Consider the following 25,919-nt stretch of genomic DNA (forward strand, 5'->3'; position numbering starts at 1 on the left):
GTCAAGCAGAAGTCGGCTCGGAAAACCTTCTGGCCTTCATTTGGAGAGACTAGACAATCCCAATGGTTCCCTTGTGACCTGACTGCAGATTGTCAGGGCTCAGAAAAACTTAAGTCAAACAGATGCATTTAAAACCCCAACTAAAAGCTGCCATAAGACATGTATAACCAGAATGACCCACCTATGCTGGAATTCAAAACAGGCTTCTGGTTAGAAAAACAACCATGGAGCAAAACTGCTACTAAACAGACTGGGAAACATATTTAACTCATGCTGATTTTACATTTGGCTTTGCTCAGTCACAGTGACTAGAAGCTACCAAAGAAACTCCTCTGCTTTCCAAGCTAAACAGGAGCGGAAGATAATGTCAGCCTTGTGAAGAGGAGACAGAGGTATTGCGGGATTCCCTGTAATGCCTTGTAGGCAGAGGTGCTACGCTGCAATGACACAACCATCTCTAAAGCACTCCAGACAGGCTGGTTCCAAATGCAGCACGGAACTCCGAGTATTAATTATTACTCTAACCTCTACCATTTAAACACTTGAGAGCAAGCTGTCCTTGCGTATTTCCAGTGTGGTCCCAGGGGTTACGACTACAGTAAGGAGCCAGACTGCTGCAAGCTGTGGTGATGCACGTTGTTTCTTAGGAGATATACTCAAATCAGCCCTGGAAGGCACCCAGACTGCAGGTTTCCTAGACGGAGGACTGCCAGGGTAAGGTCTGCAGTGTTTGCACTTTCCCAGTGCTTGTTGTGTCAAATATACTTTGGTTTAAAGGTAGAAGAGATTTGTCCAAGTGCCAAAGGTGCACAACTACAAAGCAGAAAAATCAAGCCACATTTTTGGCTTCTTATAGGTTCTTACTGGATACAAGGGACAAATGCAAGGCAAGGCACACAGTTACTCGAGTTCTCTTTGTGCAGTTTTCAAATGCACACAGAGCTTGTTAGAAATTTCAAAGCAGATAATGACTCAACAAAGACTCCAGAACAAGAATGCAGCTAACTTCATAGGAAGAAGCGCCACCCATGCAGGTGCCCAGCCCAAGCCTCATGGCTGGAACAGAGCAGCTCTCCCTGCAGGTGACAGAACAGCGCTGGCCTGGGGCTGGCTGTGCCCTGCGAGGTGTGGGCTTGGTTTGAAATGCCTCTTGTAGACAGTTATCAGAGGAAAGGCTCCTTCTCACAGCACTGACAGAGCCTGGCCCTGCCTGAGCTGTGTTAGGGGCTCCTCACTGCCACAGGAGCCAGCAGCAGATAATCCCTTCACAGCCTCCAACACAACATTGCACTCATCCCGTCACTCACACCTGCACTCACACAGAGCCCTGTCCCTGCCTCCGCCTCATTTCTGCCACCTTTACTGAGCTAATCAAGATTTCTCATGTGTACAGGGCTCACACATGCTTTAAAGAGCACCTGCTTCCTCTAGCAAGCCTGCACTCTCTTCCCAAGCTCTAATATTCCCCTTTCACTTGAACAAGCTGGTTTGAATGCAGTTTAACCATTCAAAGCTGAAGCCCCCATGGCCACCAACAGGCAAGCAGACCTCCCACTTAGTTTTCCTGCCACACTGCAGGAAAGAGACTGGGTGGATATCTGCACACAGCCAGCTTGGGGTCAGGTGTGCAGCAGATTGGGGGATCTTTGGCAGAGGCTGAGCAGAGCCTTGTCAAGCCCTACTGAGCTTTGCTGAGCTGAGCCTTGCCAAGCCGTGCTTTATTAAAATGTGAATATATATATATATACACAAATACATGTGCCCATAGAGACTATTAAATCTCTGTCCCTGGAGAACACCCAAAAGAAAGGTTCTGAGCCACACACCAAGGTCATTGGGCCCTGTTCTGGCACTAGACTGATGACACACACATTTAACGGCTGCCTCCCACACGTACCACCGAGAAACTGAGTCCCTATCATGAACTGGAGGAAGCACAGGGAAACTGTGTTGGGCAATGAGATGCGTCCATCCCCATGCCAGCGGGTTTACACCAACATAAACCGAGCTGAGCCTTGCTGAGCCCTGCAAGCCTTGCTGAGCCAAACCCAGCCTTGCAAAGCCACGGAAGCACCAGGGAGATTAAGGGATCGATGTGTTTGTGCAGGCATAGGCATGCTCACAGCAGCGGCACAGGGACTAGAAGGGTCTCCAGAAAGGCTGCTCTGCCAAAGCTGACAAGCTCGAACACTGCAGCTCCACAGGCCAGTAGAGCCCCCGAAGAACCATTACTGCAAAAAGACAAGTGTCTTGCTTTTCCATCTGCCAGCCTGGGCACAGGCAGATCATGTTACATATGGCACCAGGGGGAAGAGAAGAGAATATGAATAATTCTCAAATCAGCGAAAGGAGTGTGAGCTGTGCAGCTGCTGCAGTGCAAGCAAGCCCTAACAGCACTAGCTATTGCTTTGGGTCAAGAGATCACACCGTTTCAGCCTGCTTCCTGGCTGGTGCTTCATTCCGGCTGCTTTCCTCTCCCTTTCGTGCCTGCCTGCAGGAACAGCTAGCTCTCTGGAAGAAATCCAAACACCAGGAGGAGAGGTTATGTGTGCCTGAGGGAGGTGACAACACAAGGCAGGTCACTGCTTAGTATAAAAGCATTCAAGCAGGGTCAACACCTACTAAAAATAAATACGCAAATACACACCCACTACACAGGAGCAGGATTTCCTCAGATGGGACAGCCAGGAGCTCAGGCATGCTTGGGGTTCCTTGAATCTGCATCTCTGGGAAACTGGCAGCTCTTACAGCTGAACCAGACAGAGTTGTGCTTCCAGCGGCTGGGAGATGACAAGTCATCCTCCTTCCAGGCAAGGTGGCAGTAGCACCCGTGCTGCTAGGGACCAAACTGTCGCTCCCTCCCCATCCCACAGCCAGCCTGGGAACTCTGGTTCTCTTCTGCTCCCCAAATCTAAGTATCCAACATCAGACAGCCAAGGCAAAGCCACTACCGCAGGCTGGTCAATCTTCTTATGCAAATGAACTCAGGGTAATTGGGACAGTTACAATGAATCCCTGACAATGTTTGCCTTTGTGCACACCACTGGTAAATATAGACTGAGCTGCTTTCTAAGGATGGGGGGGTGAGGGGACAGCTGCACTGAGGGACAGCAGCTCAGCTTCTTCAAGGGATGATAAGGAAGCAAGCACTGTTTAAACCCAATGATGCTCTCAGAAGTGTGGAGCTGATGGGCAAGGAAGGAGGCAGATGTTACAAATAAAAGCTGTTGGCTGGAAGTCTCAAAAATATCCAGGGAAGCACAGCCTCTGTGGCAGGTCCGTGGAGCTGTGCCCCACATTATAACCTTCATTCCACAGACAGAAAACTTCCACAGCATTCATCTGGCTAAGGATCTCAACCCACTGGATTCAGACACACAAGCAGAGCTCCCACCAGAGCCAAGACTGGACACAGCACAAACACCCACCCAGAGCAATTGCAGCCGGTCCCAGCACAGTGACTGGCTCCGGCTCCGTCGCTCCCGTGCTGACAGCTTTGCCTCTTGGTTATCTCAGCACGCTTCAGCCCCATGAATCTCATATATATGCTCTACCTTTGTTGTAGCCCTCCAGGGCCCATACAGCAGCCATGGAAGAAACCTAAACAAAAAGCAATCGCCCCCTGAAATCCTGTCATGCAAACAAGACTCTTCCCACCCATCGCTACAAGGACTGAATGGAGAGGGACTGAACACCCCCCGCCCACCCCTGCCTGGTGGTCTTTTTGTCTCCTGACCTTCCCCACACAAACACAAGCCCACAACAATCAAACAGGCAACATAATGCACCAGCGCCGGCTTTCCCAGCCCTTCAAGGCAAGCTGGGGAGGGGAGGGGGAGAGCTGGGAGAGCTGAAAGGATTTGGGGATGAAGAACAGACAGGATGGGCAAGGAAACTCCAAGCAGCGTTTTAATTTCTACTTGCACAGGCCCGTGAGCCAGGATAAAAACAGTTTTAATGAAAGAAACAGAAGAAATTTTATATCAAATGGCTTAAAGTGACATGGGAATAGCAGCCAGTGGAATTTTCATATAAAAAAAAAGAAAATCCAACAATAATTCTAAACCCTGTGAACATCTTTTAACATCCCCTCCAAGAAGCCCACAATATTGAGCCCTTTGCTGTGTACTTTGCTGGTTTTACTTGGCTATCTTTGAGATTTAAAGTCTGAGACGGATTAGATATAAAGGTTTTCCTTTAGACTGGGAGAAGAGAGAAGATTTTTTAAAATTTTTTTTTTTTTGGCACCAGCTATAGCTGTAGACAGCATTAATACACACAGAAACCCCCCTGGTGTGGTAGCTTCAAAGCACAGAAAGCTTCTGTGCTTTCTGTCCTACCTATGGAAAAGTCTTCACTTGTGCTACTGAAAGCAAGGCCCCGGATTGTGCTCGTAATGTAACCAATACTCTTTGGTTTCTGCAGGACATATATCACCTTTGGGAAAGAGCAACAGGGTGTCCAAGGACTCATTAGGAGTAGATCAGGACACCGAAAGAAGTAAAGGGGAAATCCTACCTTCTGAAATTCCAAGGGATTCTCCCCTGCTCCCTGTGCACATAAAGAAAAAGCACAGACTCTATACAAAAGAAAAAAAACCCAAACAAACAAAAAACCATACATAATCTCTCAGGGCCTGGATCCAGTGAGCTTAGCAGAGCCCTTGGCTATGTGTCAGGGCACTGGAAATACATACTAAGTACCTTTACAAGGAAAGGAAGCCGTGCTTTCGCCAAAAGCTAAGATCTGTGTCCCACGAAAATCCTGGCAGCTGAGGCTGTAGCAGAAACCAAAGCTATAGGAAAGCACTTGTGTGATGTACAGACACATTAGCCACCTAGGGAGCATGACACAGTAAGAAGTGACATCTCAACTCCTACTGCCAACATTCCCCACGATGCTGCTATCATTATCCACATCCTTGATTAAAGTACCGCGATCGCACAGGGGAAGCCACCTGATGAGCCGGGTATGAAATCACCTCCATGGGATGGTGCAGCTGATGCAAAAAGTCTTGACAAAGGCTGCGTGCAGCAGCTGAGTGCAGGAGGCCTTTCCCAAACCAGCACACGGTCTATCAGGCCACATCTGGCCAGCTGGCCCCGCTGAGGCACAGAGCTGTGACGGGCCCTTGCCTGTGTCCTGACGTGAACTGGAGTAACTGGAAGAGCAGCAGCGCTGAGCCCACACACAATTGGCAAACTTCCCACAGCAAGGATACCGTCTTCTGTCAATCCACTCCAGCCTTAATCCTCCATGGAAAGAGCCCATGAGCACCATGCTAAGAGGCAATCTTTCAAGACAGACGCTAACAATTAACAATAGTGAAGATGAGTGAGGAATGAGGAAGGGACAGATGGAGAACAGACATAACCAGGCTCTGCTCATCGCACTGAGCAACTCTGAGGAGCTGGACAGGAGATATGCAGGCAAGACTTTTAGCCTTGCTCAGCCCTGCAGTAAAGTACTGCACATGAGCATGCATGGGACAGCAAACCTGTTGCACTCCCAGAGACAGAGGGAGACCAGTGCCAGAGTCAGTCTCACTGCTTGTTCTCTCTAGAAAGGAAAAATACGTGGCCCAGCTGTGAAGGTGCTTTGGGCTCAGCAGTATTTCTGTCTCATGCAGGACTGGCACAAACCTGCCACTGGTCTGAAGATTTTCACCCTGAGTACTTTCCCAGCGTGAAAGGGAAACTAGAGTTTTGACTCGGCTCATTCAACAGACAATTATTTCAGCAGGAGGTGTCACCCGCACCCCCAGCCACCCCACAATGGTACTTCACCCTGGTTCTATTCCTGCTGCCCACCCAGCAAATCTGGTTCTTTTGATCCCCTCTCAGAAATGTACCAAAGCGCAGTCATTCCCTCAGGCTGCAGAACAGAGACACTGTCCAGTCTAAGCCTGACATATATTCCTACGAGATCAGATCCATCAGAGATGGACGCAGTACCCACAGAGCTGGACATTACAGTAAGGATAGACTTTCCACAGCCAAACTCTGCTGTGTTGCAATCATCAGCATTTAGAGATGCTGTGGCCAAGGAAGACGCTGGCAAGTAATTTTTTCCCTGACATGAAAGATGCTAGCTGTTAGCAAGGCTTGGATCCAGCACTTCACCTTAGAAAAAATTGAGACAAACCATAAGAGCCTCAGGGGAAAAGATCATTTGAGCCTGGCTGTTCCTTTCTCCTTGGCACAACTTTATGGTGCGTATCACAATATCCTCCCTACATATTTGCTGCTGCCCTTTCATCACTTATGCAGGGCTGGGCTGAGGAGCTGAAGTATTTGTCTCACAGAGCTAAGGGGAAAAGCAAGAAGTGCCCTCAGTAGCTGAGAAATCATCACAACCTCATGTGCCTGAAAAGCAAAGTTTATGACACAAATGCCGTACCATGGAAAGGGGGCATATTGTGTAAGCTACCTTTACTAAAACCCTCAGCAGAAGAAATGGGATATTTTTATGTCTGCATGCTTAAAGGAACACTGTAAAATGAAAATCTGAAATCAGTAATGAAAGTAGTGTGGGGCCCAAAGGAAGCAAATGAGGCCCCTTTGGAGGGGTCAGGATTTCATCCTGTGTTTAAAACCCCACAGTGGCATATCTGTACTTATTTTAATGACCCACCAAATCCTTTTAGTCCTCTACATCCCTCCATGAAAGCCTAATAATGAAGAATTATCTACTAAAACTTGGCTTTTCCTGAAAAATAGTATCTGGACAGATCTCCAAAGACATATATTTGTGAACACAGTGAATTTGGCCTGCAATGTTTTGTTTTCAGATATCATTGCATTTCACATTTTCACAGCTTCCTTGGAACAACATTTGATACAGAAAAAGTGTAAGCATTACTCACAGACAAAAGAATAGCCAACCCTCTGAAACCACAGGGCCTCTCCATTTGTATTGCTTTTGTAACAAATATAGCCTGAGCCACAGAATTCCAAGTAAGAGATCCTCAGGCAACTTAAAAATTCAAGCTAACCATTGCCATGCAACATTAAATGCATTCATTTCTATGAGCATCAAATTCCAGCTATTAATGGATCAGTCATCCTCTGCAGCTTCCCATTTACATATCCAGCCTGCAAGCTGCTGGGCGGCCAGCGGACACGAAATACATTAATACATTAAAACTGAAAAAGGAAACTAACATCCGTCATAATTCAACTTAATGATCACATTCTCTTTACAAGCAGCAGCAGAGTCCACAGCTGACAACCACGCATCCCGCAAAGGCACCCCAGATGCAGTGAAGCACTGAACTCTCTACTTAAAGGTTGTGACTATATCACCATGTTCACAAGTGAATCACATTCAGGCCCTGGGCAAAGAGGGAATTCCTTGGAGGTACATTTTCACCAAGTCGCTAAAACCAGTCCTATCGTACTAAATTCAAAGGCCCGATCCTCACTATGGAAGACAGTTTATGTGAATGTATGTTAAAACCCTGGAACAATTTCTCAGCCCTTTTGCCAAGCCAGGCAGTAATACTACCTTTAATGTAACAGCACTTTTGATCGTCTAACAGCTAGAATGGTGCTAGTACATCCATTATTCCTCCTGGAACAGAGCCATGCTGATATCACACCTACAATTCACTCTTTTTGTGCACAGATATCTAGAAACAGATGTAAGGGAGAGCTTCTCAGCAGCATATGTACCCCTTCTGTATCTCAGGGAGGTGAACGACTCTGCAGTGCCCAATCCAGTGCCAATTACAGCTACAGCAAGAAGAAAATCTTCTATTTTAAGCTTGTTGAAGAGGTAACTGGGTGCTGCAAGCAGAAGGAAAGTCTTCTATAAACTGGTTCTCCTTTTTCTCAACTGGGCACCATGCAGGTAGACAGCAGCTTGAGGAAAGAGGGGCAATCCCACGATGAAACGGATTCCATTCGTTTTTTAGGTCTGTAGCAGCCTCTCCACCACTGTAACAGGATATGATCACTGCTCTCTTTATTCCATGTTCCCAGCTGCGAAACTAAATGAACAGATAATGGAGAACAAGCTTTGAAGCCCTTGAAGAGGAAGAGCTATTGCACTGCTGAATGAGGCCAGTTCCCTACAGCCCACAGCCACTGCAGTGATACAAGAAAAACCCCAAGGTGCAGAAAAATCGGGCCCTGAAGGAAACTAAAAAGCTCTTAGAAAAGATGAAAGAAACTGAACATGGAAAGTTAATACTGCTTTGAACATTTACTGAGCAAAAATCCTTCTGAAAAGTGACAGAACTGCAGTTAGCAGTCAGGGGGTTCTGGTCTGGCATCCAGGCTGTTACGCAAGACCCACACCTCCCAAAAGATCAGGCTGTAGGGCTTACTCAGACACATCTCACAGGCGTCAGCTACAGCAATTTTTCAGAAATGAAGAGCAGGAGCTCTTAGTTGACCAGTGGAGAAGCAGCAAGCACCACTTGTTTATTCACAGGTCTTGCTACTCCAACTTGTTGCTTGTGTCAGATGTCACAGTGATAAGTACCTGTTCAAGAAAGAAAACAGTAACAACAGCAAAACCATCCCCCCTACAGCTAATCTAATTAAGACTCGGGATAAAGTTGTAGAGGTTAATCAGATCTGAGCCACTGGGTCTCTCTCTGCTGCTGCTTAGTGACATATCTAGTGAGCAACCCCGGTGAGATGAAGGCCAGGCAGAAACTCCAAAGATGTATCTATCGCCAGGAGTCGAGTGCTGCTCCTCTGCTGCATCAGGCAGAAAAGAGCAACACCTTGCAGGGCAGGACTGCGTGTCCCCTCATACCACAGCATCACACTGGACTTTGCTAGACACCTCTGTTAAATTGTTCCTCCTTCTTGGTAAATTCTTCAATCCAAGGACAGTGCTTGATGCTGTTTTTCAGTGTTATCAAAGGAAGTAAGATTCATAAGCCCCAAAATGAGAACTTTTGCCCTTCCTGTTGGAAGTTTTATCCTTCCTTTAAGGACAAGGAGTTTTATAGCAATCAGCCATGAAATTTGTCAGGAGAAAAACTACATTTTATAGTTTGGACTTGAAACATAGAACATTTCAGATTAAAAATAGCTCCGTTTTTCACTGTCTGCCAGATCTGGGAGGAAGGTGAAAATCCACAGGGACTTGATTCAATGCGTGAAAAGGCAGAATTCTATAGCGGCGAGTATGCAGACACTTATTTTAGGTCAAATAATAGCTCTGCAATAATATGCAGCTTAGCAGAGAAAACCAAAGTTCAGGATAGACCCTTGCTAGCTGGTAGTCTGGTACTGAGTCCTCCGACAATTCAAGCGCATCCATCAGAAAGAGAGGGGTCAAAAATTATAGATAAATACATAAATATTTTTTAAAAAGCTAATCACATCACCGTTTTTCTGCCTTTGAGATAGTTTTTCTTTCCAATTCCAAATACCCGCTCCTGTATCAGCAATCATGACAAGCATCCTACCAAGATAGGAGACTCTGTCTGTGTGACCCTGACCATGACAAAACCTTCCCCCAACAGCAGGTAACTCCAGATCAGGCTCCCTCATTCCACAGCCACGTGGCGGGGCAGCAAAGGGTCCTGGTACAATATTCAACCTTCCTCCTCTCCCTTCTCAAGAGGGGGAGAGGACAGGCCATGCACTGCCTGCAGCTTTCTGAGGGACTGGAGCTCAAGCCTGTGCAACTCAAACATAGCAAACATTTGCACAGTTGCTGCAGAGCACCCTCTGTTCTGCAAAAGGGCCAGCTCTGCTCTTTAGGGTGATGAGTTATCAATCAGAAAAAAACAACAAAGCAGCATCTTGTGTGCCAGGGAGCAAAGGCTCTATGCAAAGCTCTGCCACCTACTAAACTGAGAGACCTTAGCAAAGGGGAACAGGAATCAGTGGACACAGCCTTGACTCTAAAAATACAGGCAGTTGGCCATCCACTATTAAGGGCTACTGAGAAATGCAGGAGCAATGGGACGGGAAGGGTTACTTTAGTAATTTGATTAAGCAGGAAGAACGGACAGTCACTCCCTCCCTCCAAGCCGGTGTAGGATGTCAGAGGCTGGATCATCTGTGCAGTGTCGGTAAGTGTCTTGTCATTGGCAATGAACACAACACCGGGGCACTCAGAGACATCCCTCCTCTGATGTCACCATCACAGCCGGCACACGCAGAGCATGCTCACCGCAGGAGGCAGGTCCTGAGCAGGGCTGACTCGCTAATATCAGAACAACACCTTGATGTTCCACCGGGAAAGAGCTCATTCAGCGATCAGTGACCTCGGAAGGACTACAGCATTTCATTGAAGGAACTTCTTCAGCTGAGGTTGGGTGTGTGTAATTCAGGCTGGTTTAGTCTACAAGAAACCATCCAATGCAGCTTTATGTCAAACCTTCACCCACACACCAGCTACATAATTAATAAGGATGAAAGAGAACATTATCCCAAGCTGGTATTCAGATCCTCAGTGATCAGTAAAGCTTGTTGTATTCTCTTTGGCCTCAGAAGTCAGCAAAAGGAACACACTTCACACATCATACTGCGTGCTTGGTCATTAAATACAGGCTTAGAAGCTCATAAAGTCACTGATGCTTGCAAGTGTGGAGTAATTTTTTGCATGAACTAGTTTGTTTTGCACCAGGCCCAAAAGTTAATTAGTTTTCACAGTTTTATTACTCTACATGGTCAAATAACAGCCTGGAGCTTCCAGTCAGCTGGAGCCGCATAAGGTCCAGAAAATTCTCGCTGTGCTTTCCAGGACTGTTTACTAGGGCCATAAATCATCACTTTTTATAATATTGATCCTTCCTCTGCCAAGAGGCAAGCATGGCTACGTCCCGTTGGCTGTAGGCTGCCATCAACAAGCGCTTCTGCTACAATTGTACACCACAAAAAAGTATGTTACACAAAGCAGGGTCTCCATCATCTCTGGTACCCAACTGTGAAAGATTTCAGAGGCAAACAGATGCTTCTGCAGGGAACACTGCCCTGAAGAAGTGCATGAGACCAGAGGTTTGATAAGAGTCACAAGCAGTTTTGCCTCCAGCAGCCTCATTCATTTTTTCCTCATGCAACTCAGGAAACTCCAGAGTACAGGCTACTTACTGAGTACATCAGGTATCAAAGAGCACAAAGAACAGTTCCAAGGGGCAAGATTGATCTTGCTTGTTTAACATTTTCGTACATCGTTACTCTTCTCACCAGCAGCACAGGGTCACTGTAGACAGCTGTTTCTAAGCAACAGGAACATATACTAATAATGCATACATTCTCTGTGTCTTGCTCATGCTGGGAGTTTAGTTGAAACTTTAGCTTAGTTTTAGTTGAAAGAATTCCAGGTCCAGGTAAGACTTCTGTGCCTTCTCTTCATTATTCTCTAGCACAGAGAACAACCCCACACTACATGCACTGATAATTAGTCGCTGCTAATTGAGGTCACTTCCAGAGAATCTACAATTCTTTACTGCCTTGCGCTTTTTAAAGAAGGAAGAGAAGTTCCTACTGGGAAGTTCTGGGTTGGTCCCAGAGCAGCTGATGAGAGCACAACAGCAGCCCCTGCACAAGACGCCCAACATAACACTAGGACAGCCCAAAACAGAAGTGAATCTCCAGGTTCCTCTGCTCCAACACAGCATCTGAAAGAAATGCTTTACAGGCTTACAACAAGCTGGATGGTCAGATCTCATGAAGTCCTTTGGATGGTCTTTTCCCCATGCAACAGAAAGTAAAAGCCAACTTTTCCAGTGGAAATGACTGTCGGAGAAGTACAGTTAGCCAGCTGGAATCTGTCCAGGGCAGAGAAGATCAGGACAAATGTGATCACAAACATTCAGGACTTTGACCACACATTTCACCAAGATGTATCGTCTCTGGTGACAGAATACCCCCAGCATCACCACAAGCAGCTGAATCAAGGGAATGCCAGCACTCAGGAGATTATGAGAGGAGAGGGAAAGAAGTGACTGTCCTAAGTGCTACAGCTTGAAGAGGCAAACACTGCAAGGTTTGAATCACATAAAAATCCAGAGCATTCTGAGGTGAGCTTTCCTTAGCTGTCTGTATGTACAACAGTGCAGGAAAACAGCCCACTACCTGAACCCCATCAACTTTGTCTCACGCTGTGTTAGTACCAAGTTGATTTCAGACCAACACATTGTACAATGCCTACTGAGGAGGCAGAAAGAGATCACAGCTTCCTTGGCTGCTGTCAAACTCAAACACACCCACTGCTGCATTTAATTTGCAAATGTGCCCCAGTACATTTGCACTGATGGCAAATAACTGAAGACAACAGGAACGTCATGCTTCCTACCACAGAGGAGAAACACCTGCTTTCCAGGTGTGGTGAAAAGTAACTTCAAAAGCCCTTCAAATGTTACAGACATAAGTGATGATGGCGTAGAAAAGCACCTCCAAACTGCTTACACTCGCTAAGCAGCTGGTTTGTTCCTCTGGAGACAGGATGATCTCTTCCCCTTTTCTGTCGTAACAGAGCACACAGCCACAGAGCACAATGCACCAGCGGATTTGCAGAACAGCATCAATCTGCTCTGTTTACGGCTTCTTTCCTCCTTTCTTTTTAAACGTGCAGGCTTAAATGTTCTTATTGCTTCAGTGACTTTCTATGTGCAAAACAGGATTTGAGAACAATAAATTAGCAAGGATCTATGTGCCTAAAAACCATCCCGCACATTCAGCTGAACTGGCAGAGCGCACACTACCAAGGGCTCTCACTGCAGCTGGGATCAGGAGGCAGCAGAGACAGCCTGAACGCAGCTTGCCATCCCGCTTGGACTCTGCGCTCTAATGTGCAGGTTTCCAGGCAGCTCAGCCGCGGAAGGTACACAAATGTGTAATGAGTAGGAAGCCTCCTGAGGCGTTTACAAATCTAGAGACATCAAGCTGCCAGTAACTCACGAGCTGTGTAAGACTGACTCAGCCTCCATGTGCTTTTCAGTGTGTTTGTTATGAATCCTTGAAACATTTCAGGAGATGCCTCCTTCCAGTAGCACAAGCTTAACAGTGCTGTGTTTGCTACACTGCTGATGTCTGGTTCCTGTTGATGGCTTCTACTCCCAGCTTTTTGCAGGAGGCAAAGCAAACAGTCTGTGCACAGGCTGGTGGGACTGGAGAGAGGAGTATCCAAATAGCCGGGGAAAGGGGGAATGGGGTAATGGGTCACAAACCTTTCACACTGCAGAGAAGGTATAAATACAATCGCAGAGACCCATGCCCTGGGTCTGGCTGGTGTTTGGTTTACAGAGGTATTAGAAGATTAAGGAGGAAATTGGAGACTTTTAGCTCTTCATCCTGCAAGAAGCGGGAAGATCATTAATGACCTCCAGGTAGCTTTTTCATGCTGAGCCATCACTCCAGGGTATCGTGGCTAAAAGCCAAATCTGGGTATAAGCCTTGAAGTGCTGGGAGACTGCCATCCACTGTAACAGCACTGGGGACAGATACAGGCTAATCCAGGCATGGTAAAAGATATTACCCTGCAGAAGAAATAATCTCTCAGGTATCTATTTGTTGCTTGATGCCTCAGTTTCTCCCCTTGACTAAAGGAAGGATAAATTCCCCTCCCCTCTTTCCTGGGGGCTGCTGTGTTCCAAAAAGCCTCTGGCAGAAGGCAAAGGGCTGATAATCCAAACAGAATCAGCAAACCAATCTTCTTCAGCAAAAACAGATCCTGTCTTACCAACCCATTCTTCCCTTCAAGTCTGTCCCCAGGGCAATGAATTTGAAGAGACTCTGTTTTTTTTTTTCCCCACCCCACAACCCAAAGTGGAGGAGTCAAAGGGTAATGCTGCATGACAAAGGTCAGCCCAGTTTGGGGAGGGAGGAGAAAGGGAAGCATTGTGACCACAGCCAGCAGCTCCCTTCCACCACAACCACCACTTGAGAAATGTAAAGTGATGGCGTTGCTCAGGAAAAAAGAGCCCTGCCTAAATCCCAGGGCTTTATCATTCACAAAAGCCCAGCCCCTCGAGTCATTAATCGTGTGCTCCGTGGCAGTGTGCCTCAAAGAGCAGCAGATGACACAAGCCCAGCTGCCATTGCCGCCCCTCCTCAAGGTAGCGGGGCAGAGGCAGGTGCACTCCCAGTGCCCTCTGCTTGAGACTAATCTATTCTCCCTCCCTGTCCTCTGCCTTTCATCTCCTGCAGCAGCCCAAGCTGACAACTGTAAATGAGATTAGACTTGAAGGCGTGGGGCAGATGCAGAATCCCCTCTGTGCATTGCCAAGAGACCCTTGTAGATTTTAAAGTGTCTTTCCCCTTTACAATGCACAGCTTGGTGGAAGGGGAGAAGGGGGCTATTTCTTGTCACGCTCACAGAAGTGTCTAATATAGCAGACAAGGCAGACCCTGGTTTTAGGGCTGGATGCTAATCTGCTACCACCAGGGACAGTTTCCCCACCAGCACCTCCAATTCTCTAGTTCACATTAGGAGATGAAGTAACAAGTCTATGGCTATTTTCTGATTCCAGTTCCTGCAACCTCCTCTTCGCAGCATCACTCCACTTCAACGCAGACATATGTTCTGACAAACCTGATCTAAAATGGCAGTGATAGCCCAAATGTCAGGCAAGGACTTGAAGGTCACAACCTTGTGCTCAACCCCTGCCTGTACTACTGCTCTCACTGCCATCGTTTCCTATTCCTCATTTTGCAGTTTCTGCTCCTCCTGCTCCCAGTGACCCACACAAACCAGCGGTAAAACACAAGCAATTTGTCAGAGAAAGTAGGAAAATCTCCAGGCACAAACCACTGTCAAGAGTTCAGAGAGACCTGCCTGGCAGGGTTTTTTAGCCACAGCCAGCAGGCGTCCGCCAGCAGCAACAGTCCGGGAAACTTTTCAAAGCCAAGTGTGATGTTTAGTTCAACAGTACCCCAGTAAACAAGCTGGAATTTCTTTTACAGTGTGGGAAATAGCTCAACCTGTCTGTGTTAAAGGCTATCCAGAGAAAACGGACACAGTTAACATAAAACATCATTGAGTTCAGAATAATTCCCTTTCTCAGCTACCACCAACCGTGGCCGTAGCTGGCCTGATTGTATGGGTTGTTTTGCAATTTCAATCCTGCAGGAACCAGCCCTGGATTTAAGAATGCTGCAAAGTCAGTATTTTTTAATGTTTTATGAGACCATGGCAGAGCAGGTTCAGCTGCACCCACTGCTGGTAGTGTCAGCAACTGAACTCTTGCTGGCAAGTGCATGTCTGGTCCAGGATATCTACAGCCTTTTTTCTGAGCTCAAGTTTTCCATTAGCTGCCTACACAGACCTTGGCATCTCTCTGCATTCCCCATAAACTCTGTTCATCTGTTACCATCACACCCACATACAAGTCTCAGGAAGGAATTCAGGATTTCTGAAGCAGCTGCAACAAAAACACAGCCTGGATTGACAAGCAATAGGATCAAGGTGCTGAGCTAGTAAGGGGGGGGTCTTTTTGGGGAGTTTTATGTGTGTCTATTTAAAACAAGTTTGTTGTCATGACTACAAACCAGGGTACGGGTGAGAAGAAGTGAGAACTCTGAGTTGAGGGCTGGTAATGTTAATTCACCCTTGAAATCTCAACAGCCATGGAGATGGGGAAACAGGGATGAGAGGAGCTTTTGGCATCTAACAAAGCTAAAAGCCACCTTCAGAAGCCAGGTCTGTCAACAAACATCATCCTCCTAGACAGCATCTTTCACCAGCACGGCCAAGGGCTGGATAATACCAATTAGCTGCGGTCATCTCTAAAGCAGGGGCACTGGGGACATGGAGGCAAAGAAGGGCACCCAAGGCCCTAGAAAGGACAAAGCAAAGCAGGAACAGCCCCTCCAGAGACTCATCTGCAGACTCACTGTCTGACCATCAGACAACTTGGGTTCAACAAGGACAGGGAGATGTTCTCATGTCTGTGTGCAAGGCAATTAACGAGGGATCTTACTAGCACAGTGAAGTGCGTAACTCTCAGAACCTGCTCCTAGGATTGTCGCATTTTTAACTTTACCAGAAGATTAACAGAAAAACCCCTTTCTTTTGGCCAGTGAAGAACAAATGAAGAAAACCCCAAGTGATTGCGGAGGGCTGGAAAAAGGCAATGCCTCGCTCTGCTCAGAGCTTGGATTCCACACGGAGAGCATGGAGTGTTCAGTGGTGGCGCAGGCTCTGCAGAAGGCAGCAGATGCAGAGCTAATGTGTGTGTGGGTGGAGGGTGTTTATGAGCACAATAAATAAATGTATGAATCCCTATAAAAGTTCCCATATAAAAGTGAGTTAGAGCTGCCCAAGGGCCAGGGTCTCGTAATAAAAACCGCATCTCGTAAGCGCAGTATGAAGCAGCAGCTGTACTGTAGCTGCAGCACTGAACAGCCACATGTCTGCCTGCTCCCAAAGTCTTGGGTGAAGTGCTGACCACACTAAATGCAGGAGGAATCCTGGTGCTCACTTCAGTGTACTCTGGATTTTGCCCTGGGAAGGGTTTCTTCGATGCTCAAAGCCTACCAAGCAGACCTGGATCTGCTTTTTTGCCAAATTTCAGTTATTTTAATTCTTAAAAATAAGCGATCTGCAACTGGCTGGAGATACTGGCTTGAGTCACTGACAGTTCTCTGTGTGAATGATTAGAGCTGGATCAAATAAAATTAAAAAATTCCTCCGGAAAGCATTGTCTGTCACTCCTCTCCCTCAAAATAAACAAGGAAAAAAGCACTGCTTTATAGCTGAGCAGCAATTTTCATCAGAAGTTTTGAATTTTTAATTTAAGATGTTGGGGAAGTAATAAAAAAAACAAACCCTTTAATTTTGTATGCCTAAATAGAAACCTGCTTCTTTGTCAGTAAACCTAAATAAAAGCATTTTTTAAATTATCTCCCCACAGGAAAGAAAAAAAATAAAAAGGCATTAATAATAATTTATTTCCCTCCCCAAAGGCACGGGGGGGAAGTGCTGACCCCTCCCTACCCTGTTTGCTGCCATAGTCCATCACTGCAGAAACAAGAGACTTGCAGACTCCCAGTCTGTGAATTCCCAACTGCTCCAACACTTTCTCCAGAGCCTCCTCTTGCTGTGCTGCTCTCCCGGGACAGTGAGCGCATAGACCCATGTGTCTCGGCTGAGAGGGTGGCTATCAAACTGCAGTCGCAGCCCATGCGCCACAGAGGCACAGGGGACGTGAATCTTTGGCCACCCATTTCCACTCTAAGTACGCACAAGGCCAGGTTGTATATCCCAGGGAGAGCTGCAACTGTTCTGAGCTTAAACACACAGGCTTTCTCTAGTTATTAAGACTGTCCTCATGTTTCACATGGTTGCCAATCAGAGCTACATAAAACGCTCCTTTCTCCTACCAGCACAGAGCCGCTGGGAATAGCAACCTTGTTCCATGACAAACAGCATCTTGCAATTCACTGCAGGGCTAATTGCATCGCATGGCTGATATAACGCTCGAGGAAGACGTCAGCTCCTCGGCTTCGCCCACAGGCAACAAGGACGTTATTGATTTATTCAGGACTTACAACTAGTTGTCACAGGTCACATTCTTTTTGATAATAAAGCCCTACAGACAAGGCTTAAATTTCAGCTGCAGCCCTAATTGAAACATAGCTAATTATTGAAGGTCTGCTTTTACAGTCCATTCCCTTGTTACTGGGGTAATGTTCTGTAAATCCAACAGTCAAATCCTCCCCTCCCTTAAAAAGAAAAAAAGAAGGAAAAAAACACCATCTACTATTCAAGCGAGTCCAGCGGGAAATTACAGATTCCTCTCATTGAGCCCAAGGTAGCTACCAGCCAAGAGTCCCATCCCACAAGGACTCAATGACTTCAAAGGATGCTTGTAGAATCAGGCACCAAATTAAGGCCAACATTTGAGACAGGAGAGAATTCAAAGTAGCCAAAACCAACATTCAGCCCAGATCACAAGCAATTTAATTTGCACCCACCTTTTGAGAGGCAGCATACCCTACGAGCCCCAGCAAATGCAAGTACACCACACAATTTAGGTGTGATCAACAATTACAGTAATCTAATTCCCAACTGCCAGCTTGTTTGACTGTACAACAACAAATGTACTGCGGCCCAGACACATGGATTGGCACTCAGTCATGGCTAAGCAGGTATAAAGGAACACTCATCAGAACAGGCAGCCTGTTAGTAGCTGAATGATAACGGGACCTCCAGGGTACCAAGGACATCTTTTCACAGAGACTGCACCACAGCTTTTGGCTTTGCAGTTCAGCCAGAAGCAGAAGCAAGATTATCGCCTCATAAAGCAGGGACGAAATCCCATCTGAACTTTAGTATTGCCAGGACGATGCCAGCATCCCAGTAAGCTCCCTTACAGAAGGTGACATTTATACGCACACACAGCAGCACCAAAGTTTATGACATCAAGAGACTGCTAGAGTTCAGAAGCAAGTCAACCCTAGGAAAATCCTTCAGTTTATCACTGCTTCACATTTCAACCTGGCAGATGGAAGGAATACCACAAAGCAAACATGTCAGTTAAAGCAGCTAAAAGCATAATTTACAAACTAGAATCCACAACCCAAATTCTCAGTAGCTATAACTCATAGCTCTGCAGAGCTGTGTTGACTTCAGCCAGCTACAGATCTGACCAAGGCATTTACCTGATAAAACCACAGTCCTTGGTACAGAAGCAGATACTTTGCTCATTCTGTGCAAGTTTAAATCAGCAGGTCCTCCCTGGGAGGATGTAACCCTGCAGAAGTCAGTTTAGCAGCTGGGGAGCCATTTCAAAGAATACAGCACTGGTTTTACAGGTCCTAGTTCACTTGTCTCACAGAGCAGAAGATCTTTTAATCCACAAAGCAAGGACAGTGCAACTGGCAGCAAACAGAGCACCTGCTGCAGCACCTCGGCTCAGCCCCTGTGCTGGGAGGGATGGCTGGGCTGGGCCCACTTCTGTCCCTGGCTGCTCTGAAGAGGAACTGAGAGAAAGGCCCAAAGCAGTAGGGACAATTGTGACTTGCATGCCAGCATCCTGCAAACTGGGAGCACAGAGCACATTAGTCCTAGGCTGTATTTTAAATGAAAGAAAAAGCATAGTACAGAGGAAATTAATTGGAGGTTAGACTCTTTGCTCACAAGACAGAGACAATATATCAGTTGTTCACATACCTGATCAAATAGGACTTTCCAGTGCTGAGAGGCAACGCATAAGGGAAGAAAAAGAAGAAAAAGAAGGTATAAGAGAAACGACATTAACATAGAGTAAACTGTAGAAGTATATTCTAACAGAGAAATAATCAAATGATTTAGTGCCATTTCCAACATCCTTCTTCATCCCAGAATCACCTACCCTTCCGGGGGAGGAGGCAGGGGGAATCTACCAACCACAGGGAGGACAGTTTTCATTTACAAATCCAAATTAGGATGAATTCAGAACATTCATGTGTTAATTCTGTTTTCTCCTGCTTTGTCTACTTGCAGGCAAGCAAGGAATAAAAGGCTTTTTTACTCACAGGGATCAAGAAAGCTTGGTGTGTATTGAGGGGAGGGAGCAGTTAGCAATGGTTTCTCAGATCACTTTCTGAGGTCTTGTGGCCCAACACCACTGTGTCTGGTTCTCAGAACCTTGTCTGCTGCCTGCTCCCAACTCTGGCAGGGTCCTTGATAACCCATCAGTTCTTCGAGCCTCACATGTCCACATCTGAAAAACAGGTAATTCCTCTTGCACAGGTGGGAGGGTGAAAGCCTAGAGAGAGCCCATTACAAGGATTTGCCCCACAACTTCTGTTCCTGCAGATCTGCCTTAAAAGCCCTGTATAGGAGGAAGCTCCACTTCAACACAGAGACCATGTGAACACAAGTTCTTGTCACTTGGGAACAGAAAAAACAGGCTGGTGAGTGGCTCCAGCTTATTATTTGTAGAAAAACCAATATCAAGTCACCTCCCTGCCCCACGGAGCAGAGGAAATTCCTAATGAAGTGTTTCAGCCTCTCATATCTCCTGGATTTAGGGACCAGCTGAGAAGAGAGCAACTTCCATGGGGCAAGAGTGGAGTAACCGCTGGCTTGGCATCTCCAGAAAAAACCTGCACATTTCCAGCTCTCCTATCTGAAGTCCTGTTCAGCACAACACTTTGTTTCTGCCTCATTCATCTTCCCAGAAACATAAAATATGAAAAATAACAAATATCAGACTTGTAGAAGCAGATCTCCACACTGTTATATGCAGAGCTGTGGTGAGAGTCTTATCTAGTCCTGGAGAAACATTTGCTTTCACATGGTAGGCAGATTTAAAGCAGAATTGACTGAAGAGACAGTGGGATTATCAGGCCACTGAATTCCATTTAATAAGTTGTTAGCTCCCCTGCTCCCCATGTCTCTATCCATTTATAAACTCCCATTTATCATCATAAATCAACCCAGCACTTTGAACAGAACATTCTGGGACTGCCTGAATCCCAGCTTTGTGGAACGCTGCTCCAAGGGCTGCAATGACATCAGAGCTGAGCTGTTATACACTGCCAAGCCTATGACAGCCAGACCTTCACTACGTAATATTTTTGTGGTTAATAACACATAAAAAACTGACCCTGTGTCAGTGCTTGCTCACGAAGCCAGAGAGCTTACATCAAGCTTTCAAATGTAATAATAACAACAACAGAAAATCAACCCCAGTTAGGTCTCAGGGGGCACGTTCCTAGCACAGAGCAGTTTGAATTTTCAGAGATGATGCTCTGTAGCCTGCTTGTTTCAGCAGGAAATCTTGGCGGGGAGAAGGAGAGCATTTACACCGCTTCCTGCTCTTCCGACTTGCAGATGATACATGATACCTCAGGCTTCTGTCACATCATCTATTGCCAGTCTCGGTAGCTTCCCATAACCAATGCAAGTACGGGCTCTAGCTCTGTTTTGTTGATTGCAGAAAACAAGGTACCAGAGTCAAATAACAATGCAGATCCCAGTGTAAGTAACGGCAAAGCACTGCGAGCTGGATCAGACCCGCGCTGTCCTACCTCAAGGTCAAGCAGCAAGTCAGCAGCAGAACTAGGATGACAATCTAGATTTCACCAAGGAAGGTTCATGGTCTCCCTCCTGTCTCAGAAGCCCAATCCTGCCAGACACTCAGCACCTCAGCATCTCCTGGGAGGATCCCTGGCAGGATTTAATTGCTAATAGCTGCATTTGTGTAGAGGCTGGAGTAACTCCGGGGCACCAATGTGTATCACAACAGGAAATCTTTCGCATAGACCATCCAGACAAGCACAATTTGTCAGGGAAGAAAAGGTCATAGTCTGAAGCAAGCAAGCACTGGTATTTGGGAACCTGGACTGTGAAACCTCCTGGAGCGCCACCCTTTCCAAGTGAAAGCCGCACATGCCCTTAGGTCAGGCACGGGGACTGTCCGGCAGCGTTATAACCGAGGTCAAACTGCATCACATGTTCCCCCCTGACAGCGCGGTGCTCAGGGATACAGCCCGCGAATGCAGCTCTACCGGGCAACTGCGCTTCCTCAGCTTCCCTCTGGGGGGAAACTCCGACAACAGCCGAATTCTGGAGGATTCAAAAGGAAGGGGTGGGGGACGAGAGGCAGCACTGCCCCTAAGCAACCCCAAGCGGGCTCCTCCAGCAGTGTAATAAAAGTAGACGGAAAAGGGATGTGCCATTGCTGGAAGCTTAATTCACAAGTGTCCCTTTCATGCCGGTTCACGTTCCAAGACAGAGCACACTTCGGAAGGACATTTAGTATCACTGCTTCATCCTCCCATAGGCAGGAACAGACCTTGCGCTTACCTCTGCAGACTGAGTGCTTTGCACAGCCCTCATCCCAGCAGAGTTTGCTGGGAAGCAGAGCTATGAGCAAACCTACGATGCACCAGGAACACAGGATCTGCTCACGTTCGCTCCCTCCCAAACAGGTGCACAGCGAGCTCCTGCCTCCGGGGCCAGCAGATGCAGAACGACCGCCTCAGCTCTGCAGGCTTTGCCGCTCAGAGTGGCAGGACCAGGCTCAAACACGCAGAACCACTAGCGTCCTTCTAGGCAGTGGCAGAGACTCGGTGCCAAGTTATCCCACCCTCAGGTGCAATCAGAGCTCAGAGGGTGGAGAGAAGCTATCAGCCCTGCCGAGCCGGGCAAAAAACTTCCTCGGCTGTTTGCTTCTCGGGGGCTGGAAGAGGGAACGTGCTCCCGAGAGCTGGAGCATTTCACATCTGTCGCCCCCAGAGTGTCTGGAACTCTGGAAAAGCTCTCTGTCCCCAGGAAGCCCCTCAATCCAAGGCGTCAGTCCCTCTGCAGCCTCTGGAGCCGCCTCTGCCCCGCCAGCCGCAGCCTGCTCGGAGCCAGCATCTCCCGGCGGCGCGGCTGCGGGCACCGAGCGGACCGGCAGCCTGCCCGGCTGGGGCGGGGAGGAGAACCGAGCTGCGGCTCCGGGGAGACACGGCCCGGCGGCTGCCGGAGCCCGCAGACAGTGAGGGGCGCGCAGAGCGGCGGGGACGGCGGCTTTCCCTCGCCCCAGAGGGTCACCAGCCCCATTCCTCCCCCCAGCCCGGACTTTATTTATAAATAGCTTGAGCTGATTAACCCGGCCCGGGGGAAAGGGACGGAGCAAAGGAAACTTACATCCTCTGCGGCCATAGGTAGGACATCCTCGGAGTCCAGCACCTCGATTTCTTCCGCCTCTGAGCTGGCAGCCACAGCAGGGGAAGAGCTGGCGTGAGGCTCCGGCAGCCTGTCTCCCATGCTTGGAAACGGTCCCCCTCCAGCCCCCGCCCCCCCCCCCCCTTTCTCCCCAGATCCTTAAAGAAATTAAACCTAGCTGCTGCTTGGCAAACTTTCAAGCGCAGCCGAGCCTGCCTTCATGACTCCCGCAGCCGGGAGGGGAGGGAATCCTCCATCCAGGGAACATCCAATTAGCGCGGGCAGCGCTGGCGGGCGGCATCCCGGCGGCCGGCTCCGGCCGGGGCAGGTGACCCCTCCCCGGCCCGGCCAGCTCCCTCCTCCCGCCCCCGCAGCCCCCAGCCCGGGGCACGGCCAGCGCCTCCCCCGAGCCATGCCGGCCCGGGAGGGGGGGCGGCCTGCCCTGCCCTCCCCTTCCCGGTGCGGGGGAGCTGCACGTCCTCGGAGGCTCTGGGAGGCAGAGCCCGGAGCTGCAGCACGACCGAGGATGCGGGCTGGGCGGTGACGGGGGAGGGTGGGAGCCCCGGGTCGCCCCTGCCCGGGCACCGCCTCCCCCCGGAGCGACCCGCCGAGGTGCGGTCGGTACCGGGCAGCCCCTGGAGCACGTCTCAGCTCGTTCTTTCTGCCCTCACCGAGCCTGCCCGCAGGTACCGGCCGTCGGGGTCCCGCCGCTCTCGATCTTGCTGAGCAAGAGCGGGCAGGTGCAAAACGTGCCCGGGAATTTGGGCTTTCTGAAGCCAACTTCTCCGTCCTGGAGAGTCTCACAATTCAGGGCCGGTGTGGGGCTTTAAATTCTTTACCATAATTATTTGTTCCTATATGTCAAGATGGGTATCTTAACCATCTGGAGCATGGATTAGGAACTTGAGGAATGCCTTGACTGAAGGCAAAAATCCAACAGTTTTAGCTTCTTCCAATCAAGTACAGAAATAGCAGGTTGGCAAGGGGGAAGGGCAGGCAGAGCCAAGCTGATCCACACGGTGCCACTGTCTCTGCTTCAGCGACAGTCAGAGCCAGACAGAGCCCGGAGTCAGAGCAGAGACGGGCCAGTGCCACGGGCCACGTCTTCTTGATCCAAGAGCTCCAGTACCAGATCAGACAAACCTCAGCCACAAGGACAGAGCCAAAGTAGAACTCCCCCTTTTCCCCTACAAATTTGTTTTAGGAAAACAACCAACCAAAAGAGGCCAAATAAAACCAGACAGAATACCTCTGGAACAGGAATGGGATCTTCCATCCGTCAGTAGCAGAGCATGCACCACACTCTCATCCACAGCTGTCATGAACTCCATACTGCATATTATTTTTGATCTGGATCAAATTCCTCCCACGCAGTGATGGGAAACCACACAGCCCATGCTCTTAGCCACTGGGTCCTAGCTCCTTAGTTACTAAAAGATTTTTCTGTAGGAAAAGTGCCAAGTTCTTTCCATGTACCCACATGAGCTACAGCCACCAGAGGACAGCAAGCTTCCACATCTCAGAGTCCAGCATGGCTGGCACTAATCTAAGGTCAGGGCCGAGGGTTAAAATATCATCCCACACAGCTGAGCAAGGTCAAGTAAAGGGAATGACCTCTGTCACCTGCTCTGATGCCTTGGCAAAACCAGTAGGAGACCTCAGTCCTGCAAATGATCTGTATTTTGGGAACAAATGAAAGAGTTAAGATGATAAACTTATCCTGTAGTACTGCCCAGACGCCCCATCCTGAACAAACACTAGAAAGGAATTATCTTCTTCAAGGAGAGCTACAGTAAAAAACTTCCCTCCGTTGATGGTTCTGAGCCCAGCTGATCACAATCCTAGCCAAAAGATATTTTTTGAAGAAATATCCCTTCTGGTATTTTGAAGATTTTAGCTAAATGTTTAAAGCAAGTGCAAGAAGACAAACCAGGACCTTTGGCCATGAAGAGCAGAACTGTTCTACTTCAGGATTCAGATGGGAAAATTATAACAAAGTAAAAGGTCTTCAGGGCTCTCCAGTGCAACTGATGGACAACAGAGGTTCTCTCCCCTCAATGAGCAAACTGTCATCATCAGCTAAACAGAGCAGACCTTCTTCAGGTTTAAAGGTGATTCCTTGAGCACAACATCCACTTCTTGCTCATCTAGAGCCTGCCCAGCCTGCTCCCCAAAGCGTAAGAACAGGCTACCCAATCCAGCACTTTTGAGAAGCACTAACCCACTTTACTCATACGACACCACTCCTGCCAAAATAGGCGCTAAACAGCTATTATAAAAACAATCTCCTTTTGATTAAAAAACTAAATCTCATCAAAACTTGAAAACAGATGGATAAAAAAAATATGCTATGCCAACAGAAAGAAACAGCAATCACTTAAAGATGTCTGTAGGAAGGGAAGCGAGTTTTTAAAGAGAGAATAAATGAGCTGAATTTCAGGGGTAACAGGTTCCACACAGTTGGGGACCGCCGTGTCTAAAGCTCTGTATGGCCTCTGATTCCAGATGCTAGTGGGAAAATGCTAACAATGAAATCTAACACTAATGCAATAGACAACAGGGAGAACCCCCAAAACCTTACTTTAACACCAAACTCCCACTGAACTGGAAAACCACTGCAAAATTATAAGCTCATTTTTTTCTTCTCTGAGGAATGTTTTTCACTGGTGGTAATGATAGGGTTTTTTTCAGGGAAATATCTCTGCACATTGCACATATGAGCTAGTGCTGTGCTATAATTGTCACAGAAAGGAAATTAACAGTATTCTAATGAGGAGTTTTGTTACAGACAAATTATCATCTTCCAAGTCCGTGAGAGCCTCTTAATTTAGACTGCCATTTCCCCCCACTGCATACCCTGGTGACTCTACCTTGGAAAACAGTAATTGCTACAGAAACTAGGGAACTGTGGGTCACCACAGAGCAGATGCAGCCAGAACACAGAAGGGCTTCAGAAGAAACTTAGAAAGAACTTGAGATGATAAGCCCCAATTCATTTTCACATTCAGTCATGCAGGCAACCTTTTATATTCCTAATACTGCAAACGAAATGTAGATATACATCCTTCCTGCATTGGAAGTGGCTAAAAAGGTCAGCTCATGAATATGCAGTAAAAAGCCCTCAAAGTAGGGACCCAGCCAACATCTGTTCGCTAAGCCTCCTGGAGCAAATCAAAACAGCTCGTTCATGGATCCTTTTTCCACCTAAAGTAGCCCCAAAGGGCTTTTACAAAACTGCCCAGCTCTCACAATTGGAACTAAATGGAGCAACCTACCCAGCCGGCCAGCCCTGGAAGGAAACTTGTGGAGCAAAATGCAGTATTTTGGAGCAGAAGCCAAAAAAAACCTGTTCAAACACAGCCCTA

General features: G+C 47.7%; 1 protein-coding gene across 2 annotated transcripts in view; it reads right to left on the minus strand.

Annotated features, from left to right (window-relative positions):
- RHBDL3 (rhomboid like 3) overlaps positions 1-22,656 on the minus strand; it is a gene marked incomplete at its 5' end in the record, with an annotated part of 50,072 nt that extends 27,416 nt beyond the window's left edge. The window contains 3 exons of one of the 2 annotated variants that reach the window (XM_082066771.1): positions 2,428-2,511; positions 19,087-19,110; positions 22,537-22,656. In XM_082066771.1, the coding sequence (XP_081922897.1) occupies positions 2,428-2,511; positions 19,087-19,110; positions 22,537-22,656 (228 nt within the window). The remainder of the gene's footprint in view (positions 1-2,427; positions 2,512-19,086; positions 19,111-22,536) is intronic. The other variant, XM_082066772.1, reaches the window with a different exon arrangement.
- Positions 22,657-25,919: the final 3,263 nt, after the last annotated feature.

Source organism: Streptopelia decaocto (assembly GCF_964273445.1).
Source record: "Streptopelia decaocto genome assembly, chromosome: 16".
NCBI classification, from domain to species: domain Eukaryota; kingdom Metazoa; phylum Chordata; class Aves; order Columbiformes; family Columbidae; genus Streptopelia; species Streptopelia decaocto.